This window comes from Mastomys coucha, unplaced genomic scaffold, assembly GCF_008632895.1.
Source record: "Mastomys coucha isolate ucsf_1 unplaced genomic scaffold, UCSF_Mcou_1 pScaffold18, whole genome shotgun sequence".
NCBI lineage: Eukaryota > Metazoa > Chordata > Mammalia > Rodentia > Muridae > Mastomys > Mastomys coucha.
In genome coordinates, this window is record NW_022196900.1 from 74,334,310 (window position 1) to 74,341,789 (window position 7,480).

The following is a 7,480-nucleotide window of genomic DNA, read 5'->3' on the forward strand; positions in this document are numbered from 1 at the left end:
ACGACACATTTTGGTGAAAGATTTCCTAGTGATAAATGACTCAACCCCACATGTGCAATAAAATTTAAGACATCAAAACACTTCGCCAAGTACAAGTGAGATCATCCATAGAGATAGGTTCCAAGATTGACAAGCTCATAAGTGTCTGGGTATTGTGTCAGCCACACAGATAGAGGAATGGTCACTAGGCTATTACCTGGCTTTCTGGGTAGAAAATGGGTTGTAGATCTCTCCCTTTGCAGAGACACCCCTGTGTGTTTAACATTCTTGGTTCCCCTAGTGCTCATCTGTGAGCATGAGGACCTCTGTAGCTCCTACACTGGGGTAAATTGTTTGACACACAGTAGGCAGTCTATAAGTATTTGTTCAGGGATTTATGGGAAGCCATTAAACTACATCATGTGTAGAAGTGAAGAAAAGCATTATCATGTGTGCTTTCTTTTGCAATATCACTTCACGCAGGCTAGAGTGGCCCTCAAGCTCGCTGTTTAGCTGAAGAAGGCCTTGAACTTCTCAGCCTCCTGGCTTCTCAGCCTCATTCTCCTGAATGAATGCTGGATTACAGCTGCCAGCCCAGAAACAGTGATCATGTCTTGTTTTCTACTTCAGAGAACAGGCTGTAGGAGGAATTGTGAAAGTGAGTGAGTGAGGCAAGGAAGTTGGTGATGAGGAGAATGTGTTCTCTTCAGAGTACTGTGGACATGGTCCCGGGGAAGAGGAGGCCTTCACATAAAGGTGTATGTGTGTGTGGGGGCGGGGGGCGCAGAGCAAATAGACGGAAGTTTGTGTATCCCCTCCCCCCATCCCAAAAGTGGAAGCAGGGCCATTTGATGAAAGTGATGATGGAATGGGGGGGAGACTATTAAACATGTTTGGTAGGATTTTGACACATCAGAGGTGAGATTAAATTGCTTTGCTCTTCAAGCTTCTGTTTCCTGAGCTGAATAGAAGTATAGTCCCTGCCTGCTGGGGTTGAGCTGTCAGTAAGCACTTCCTCTAAGTGTCAGGAACTTTTAGAAAGTCCCTTCTATTGATTATTATCTTTTTTTTTTTTTTTTTGGTTTTTTGAGACAGGGTTTCTCTGTATAGCCCTGGCTATCCTGGAACTCACTCTGTAGACCAGGCTGGCCTCAAACTCAGAGATCCGCCTGCCTCTGCCTCCCAAGTGCTGGGATTAAAGGCGTGAGCCACTACTGCCTGGCGCTCTCTCTCTCTCTCTCTCTCTCTCTCTCTCTCTCTCTCTCTCTCTCTGTGTATATATATATATATAATTATAATAATATTAAAATAATATATATATTATTTTTTAGATTTTATTTTAGTGTATGAGTACACTGTAGCTGTACAGATGGCCCTGAGCTATCATGCGTGTGGTTGCTGGGAATTGAACTCAGGATCTCTGCCTGCCCCGCTCTCTCTGGCATAATTCATTGCAGCTGTCTTCAGACACACCAGAAGAGGGTGTCAGAACTCATTACGGATGGTTGTGAGCCACCATGTGGTTGCTAGGATCCGAACTCAGGAACTTCGGAAGAGCAGTCAGTGCTCTTACCCGCCAAGCCATCTCGCCAGCCCTATTTATCTCTAATCTGCATGTTGTATATGTGTGTGAGCCCCATGCATGTCATGGTCATCAGGCACCTGTATCTGCTCAGTGATCCTGCTGTTCCCTGTTGGTAACTTTTTTTTTTTTCTCAATTAGAGAAAAGATGTCCAGGAAAACAAGCTGGCAACAGTTGGCCTGATGTATTTTCTCATGACTAATGGCCAGCCAGTAAAATTTACTAACCCAGGAAGCGATTTGGAATGAATATAGTCCATCTGCCTTCTTTTATTGACTTGCCATCTGTTCTCAAGCAAATCTTTCCTCTCATTCTTAGTTCCTCATTTCTGTGAAGTGAACTAGGTGGTTACAGATGGTTCGTATAACTATGCTAGATATCTAACAGACAAACTTCCTACTTATCTCATACTCCTAGACACCCCAAACAACCCATCACCATGTATACATGGTGCTAGGCATCAGGTATATATGTACAAGTACTCCTTGGGTTTTGGCCCAGCTCTGCCCTGCCCCACCCGGCCCCTTTACTCTTTGTCTATCATCCACTGAAGCCGCTTGCTAATCTTTGGCTGTACTTCAGTGCCATAGTTAGCCAATACCAAACCATAGGCATTAGTTTCGGTTCTATTGCTCAGAAAAGACACCATAACCTAGGCAACTATTACTTTAAAAAACAACGACAACAAGCATTTAACTGGGCACTTGCTTACAGTTTCATAGGTTTAGTCCATGATCATCATGGTGGGAAGCAGTGACCGAGAACTTTGCCTCCAGACATCAAAGAAAGAACGAAAGACCTGGCCCTGGTGTGAGCTTTTTTAAACTTCAAAGCCCACCCCCAGAGACACACATGCTCCAACAAGGCCACGCCTCCTAGTCCTTCCCAGACAGTTCCACTAACTGGGGACAAAGCATTCAAACATGATCCTGTGGAGACTGTTCTCATCCAGACAACTGCAGGCATCTTGAAAGTGCTGATAGACACTGTCCTTAGTAGGGTTTTTATTGCTGCAGTGAAACACCGGGACCAAAAGAGCAAGTCGTGGAGGAAAGGGCTTATTAGGCTCACACTTCCACATTGCTGTTCATCACTGAAGGAAGTCAGGACAGGAACTCACACAGGGCAGGATCCTAGAGGCAGGAGCAGATGCATAAGCCATGGAAGTGTGCTGCTTATTGGCTTGCTCCATATGGATTGCTCAGCCTGCTTTGTTATAGACCACCAGCTCAGGGATGGCAGGTAGGCCCTCCACTGATCACTAATTGAGAAAATGCCTTACAGCTGGACCTCATGAGGCATTTCCTCAACAGAGGCTTCTTCTTCTCTGATGACTAGCTTGTGTCAGATCGACACACAAAACCAGCCAGTACAGCCGTATTAGGTATAATTGTGCACATGTGGGAGGTAATGATAGGAGGATATATTGCGGCTCTTTAAAGGAACAGAACTGATAGAATATACTTATTAAAAGGGGATTTAATAGAGTGGCTTACAGGCTGTGGTCTAAGTAGTTCAACCATGGCTGTCTCCTGATGGAAAGGCCAGGATGTCTCTGCAATCCCAATCTGTGCTGAAGTCACTGACTCCAGTGACTAGAGAGCTGCTGGTCTTCAGTCTGTGTTCGAATCCTGGAGTAGACTCTAACACCAGGGAAAGAATGCCTTGGCAACAGATAGATAAACTTGCCAGCAAGAGTAAGAGCAAGCTGGGCAGTGGTGGCGCACGCCTTTAATCCCAGCACTTGGGAGGCAGAAGCAGGCGGATTTCTGAGTTCGAGGCCAGCTTGGTGTACAGAGTGAGTTCCAGGACAGTCAGGGTTACACAGAGAAATCCTGCCTCGAAAAGAGTAAGGGCAAGCAGGCAGAGTTAGGATGTATTTTTCTACCTCATATGATCCAATCAAGAAAATTCTTCACAGGCGTGTCCAACTGTTTGGATTTTAGTTGATCCTAGATATAGTCAAGTTGACATCCATCACAGGAGTCTGAGACCAGTCTGGGCTATATAAGTGAGACCTTGCTTTAAAAGACAAAAAAACAGGGCTGTAGAGATGGTTCGACATTTAAGGGCACTGGCTGTCCTTATAGCAGAGTTCAGTTCCTAGCATGCATCTGGTGCTCACAAACACTGTAACTCCAGTTTCAGGGATCTGACACCTTTTTCTAGCCTCTGAGAGTAGCACATGGTTCCTACATGCATGCATGCAGACAAAAGACAAAAAAGAAAAAAGCTAGCCATTCTGAGTGATCTGGGAAGATCTGGCTGCAATCCCTGCAGGACCACCAAGATTCAGCCTCATTGTGGCTGATCACATTCCTACATCTGTCTGTTCCAGGCTATCATGAAGAAGCTTCGGGCGTCTGTAAGGAGTCACAAAAAGCCACCAGCCACCCACAAGAGAAGGGAAAAGTGTGCCGTTACCAGCAGCCAGGCCAGGCCTTCCGGCCTTGACGGTAAGGAGCTTGGCCCTCACCAGTTTCAAGGGACTGGGTTCACTGGCCAGAAAAGAGGGCGGATTCAGGCTTGCTGTGTACCAAGGAATTAAGAAGCAAATTCTGACTGGATTGCTGTGTAACTTTGGGCCAAGTGCTCTGGGTGTTTTTACCGGTAGAACAGAACAATTTCTTTTTTTTTTTTTTCTTTAAGATTTCTTCTTTTTTCATTAAGATTTATTTATTTATTTTGTGTATGTGGGTACTCTGTAGCTGTACTGATGATTGTGAGCCATCATGTGTTTGCTGGGAATGGAGGTGGACCCTGCTCACTCCAGCCCTGCTACGTCTGGCCTAAAGATTTATTTATTATTGGGAGGCAGAGGCAGGTGGATTTCTGAATTTGAGGCTAGCCTGGTCTACAGAGTGAGTTCCAGGATAGCCAGGGCTATACAGAGAAACTCTGACTTGAAAAACAAAACAAAACAAAAATCTAAAAAAATATATCCCTGCGTTCTCCTTGCTGTCCTGCAGGCCTGGCCAAGCAGAAGAGAGAGGAGTTACTGCAGGCCCCCATCTCCCCATATCATCTCTTCAGCGACATGGCCGATGTCACAGCTTTCCGAAGAGATTTGCTCAGCTGGTATGACCAAGAGAAGCGTGACCTCCCTTGGAGAAAATGGGTGAGTGGGTGGGACAGAGACAGTGGAATTGGAAGTTAGCACTTCACCCTTTTGATAGTAGTTTTCACCTTTGGTTTTATTGATAGGCAAAAGAAGAGACCAACTTGGACAGGAGGGCCTATGCTGGTCAGTAGAAAGGCTGCTTTGCCTGGATGTCCTTGGGTTTGAAGGCTAAGAGCTTGGAGCCAGGGGGAGGTAGCAGCACTCTCACATTAATCCCCCTTCCCCAGTATGGGTGTCAGAGGTTATGCTGCAGCAGACCCAAGTTGCCACAGTGATCGACTATTATACCCGATGGATGCAGGTGATGCCAGGGAGGGAGGGAGGGAGGGAGGGAGAGTTGACTAGACCCCAGAAAAGGCTTCCTCCATCACCCCTACTCTTGACCTTATTTCTTTTTGCCTGTCTTGGGTCTACAGAAGTGGCCGACACTTCAAGACCTGGCCACTGCTTCCCTGGAGGTGAGAACCACCCTTGGATTGGGGGAATAGGAACAACTGAGGGACAGACCACCGAACTTTGACCTCTGACCTTCACCTACAGGAGGTGAACCAGCTCTGGTCTGGTCTGGGCTACTATTCTCGAGGCCGTCGGCTACAAGAAGGAGCTAGGAAGGTTAGTGGCTGGGTGTGCTGAAAAATAGCCCAGTGGCCCCAGATATCTTAAAACTGTGAGCTTCCTGCTCCAATTAGGTGGTAGAGGAGCTAGGAAGCCATATGCCACGTACAGCAGAGACCCTACAGCAGCTCCTGCCTGGTGTGGGGCGGTACACGGCTGGAGCCATTGCTTCCATTGCCTTTGACCAGGTAAGCCCATAGCCTAGCTATGCTTAATGTGAATGCCCCTTCCTCCAAGTCCAGTCTGACTCCCAGGCTCCTCTGTGCAGGTAACCGGTGTGGTGGATGGGAACGTTTTACGGGTGCTGTGCCGTGTCCGTGCCATTGGTGCTGATCCCACCAGCACCCTCGTCTCTCATCACCTCTGGTAGGATAATGAGGTGCTGGGATATTGGGAAGGGTCTGTTTAAAGGGCCCTTGCTTACAGAAACGCTCCTTACTTTTAGGAACTTAGCTCAGCGGCTAGTGGACCCAGCCCGGCCTGGGGACTTCAATCAAGCAGCCATGGAGTTGGGGGCTACAGTGTGCACGCCACAGCGTCCTCTCTGCAGCCATTGCCCTGTGCAGAGTTTGTGCCGGGCACACCAGAGGGTGAGCCTCCAGAGGAAGAGGTATTAGAGTGTCCTAGAGAGTGAACCTTGTGCTGTGACACCCTCTTCTATGTCTCTCAGGTGGAGCGGGAACAGCTCTCAGCCTTGCCAGGCAGTCCTGACATAGAGGAGTGTGGTGAGCTCCAGCCCTAACCCCAACCCTGGCCCTTTCAGGGAGCTCCCTTTTCAAGCCTGAGTATGATTCTGCAGTGGGACTAAGCCTTCCCCCTGGGCTTAGCACCTAATGCTCCTTGGCCTGAGCAGGGATGGGGATCTTTGTTTCCAGTTCTCAACACTAGACAGTGCCAGCTTTGCCTCCCTTCCACAAACCCCTGGGACCCCACCATGGGAGTGACCAACTTTCCTCGAAAGGCCAGCCGCAGGCCTCCCAGGGAGGAGTACTCTGCCACCTGTGTTGTGGAGCAGCCCGGAGCCATTGGGGGTCCCCTCATCCTCCTGGTGCAAAGGCCTAACTCAGGTACCCAAATATTGGGATTGGAGGACAGTGTCAGGACAACAGAGAGGAGTTAGAAGAGGCAGTGGAGGAGGCTGACTCCGTATCTGGCTGCCATCAGGTCTGCTGGCAGGACTGTGGGAGTTTCCATCCGTCACCTTGGAGCCCTCAGAACAGCATCAGCACAAAGCCCTTCTGCAGGAACTGCAGCACTGGTCTGGGCCCCTCCCTGCCACTCATCTCCAGCACCTGGGGGAGGTAGGTTAGCAAAGGTGCCAGGGACGAGGGATTCAGTGTTCAGTTCACAGACCTGGTTCAGTCTCTTCCTCCTTCCCCCCAGGTGATCCACATCTTCTCTCACATCAAACTGACCTATCAAGTATACAGTCTGGCTCTAGGACAGACCCCAGCAAGCACTGCACCTCCAGGCGCACGATGGTTGACCTGGGAGGAATTCCGCAATGCAGCTGTGTCCACTGCCATGAAAAAGGCACCACCTTTGTTTTCTTTGTTGTCCTCCTGTCTGTCTCTTACATGCTTTACATAAACTCATTGCTGTATAACTGAAAAAGAATGTATACTGTAAACAGTATGGCTGCGGCTGACCATAGGCTGGGGTGGAACTCGGGGTGTTGGTTCCTTTTGTGGAAGGTGCCAGCCCTGTCTTGTTCCTTCGCCCTCCATCTTTGCTAGGTGTTCCGCATGTATGAGGACCATCGGCGAGAGACCTGCAAGGTGAGTCTCAAAGGTTCATCCTGCCCTTTTCCCTCAGGTCTGTTTCTGTAGACATTCTGGGATGAATGTTATCCGTTCCAGGTTTTGCTGGAGGCAAAAGGACAGTTTGTAAACTAGGGACTAATTGTACAGCGTGAACTACAGGGTAGGGAACAAGAACATTGGAGCGCGCTTGCTGTCAAAGGTATGCCAAGTATTTGTGCTAGGTTTGTGGGAGATTTGTAGTGAGCCATCCATGAGAAAAGAATTAAGAAAATCTGCTTAGAGAAAATAACTGCTAATTTGGGTCCTAGAAATGAGAAGCTTGCTTCAGCGCAGGGAGGGGAGTCAGCAGTGACTGGAACTTAGTGAGTTTGCAGTGCTTAAGGAGCTGGAGAGGGTGGGGCTCTGCATCAGTCATCCAG

General features: G+C 48.4%; 1 protein-coding gene across 5 annotated transcripts in view; it reads left to right on the forward strand.

The window, feature by feature from the left end:
- Positions 1 to 7,480, forward strand: part of Mutyh (mutY DNA glycosylase) — a 13,450-nt gene that overhangs the window by 5,034 nt on the left and 936 nt on the right. The window contains exons 2-16 of one of the 5 annotated variants that reach the window (XR_004121021.1): positions 3,901 to 4,018; positions 4,532 to 4,680; positions 4,767 to 4,806; positions 4,911 to 4,984; positions 5,100 to 5,141; positions 5,224 to 5,295; positions 5,373 to 5,486; positions 5,567 to 5,664; positions 5,744 to 5,888; positions 5,969 to 6,023; positions 6,174 to 6,365; positions 6,463 to 6,599; positions 6,682 to 6,831; positions 7,035 to 7,076; positions 7,158 to 7,260. Coding sequence is in view for 4 of the 5 variants with exons in the window: in XM_031378312.1 (XP_031234172.1) it covers positions 3,907 to 4,018; positions 4,532 to 4,680; positions 4,767 to 4,806; positions 4,911 to 4,984; positions 5,100 to 5,141; positions 5,224 to 5,295; positions 5,373 to 5,486; positions 5,567 to 5,664; positions 5,744 to 5,888; positions 5,969 to 6,023; positions 6,174 to 6,365; positions 6,463 to 6,599; positions 6,682 to 6,831; positions 7,035 to 7,076 (1,422 nt within the window). In the remaining variant the exon portion in view is untranslated. Of the gene's footprint in view, positions 1 to 3,900; positions 4,019 to 4,531; positions 4,681 to 4,738; positions 4,807 to 4,910; positions 4,985 to 5,099; positions 5,142 to 5,223; positions 5,296 to 5,372; positions 5,487 to 5,566; positions 5,665 to 5,743; positions 5,889 to 5,968; positions 6,024 to 6,173; positions 6,366 to 6,462; positions 6,600 to 6,681; positions 6,832 to 7,034; positions 7,077 to 7,157; positions 7,261 to 7,480 lie in introns of those variants that run through there. The other 4 variants (XM_031378312.1, XM_031378313.1, XM_031378314.1 and 1 more) reach the window with 4 other exon arrangements.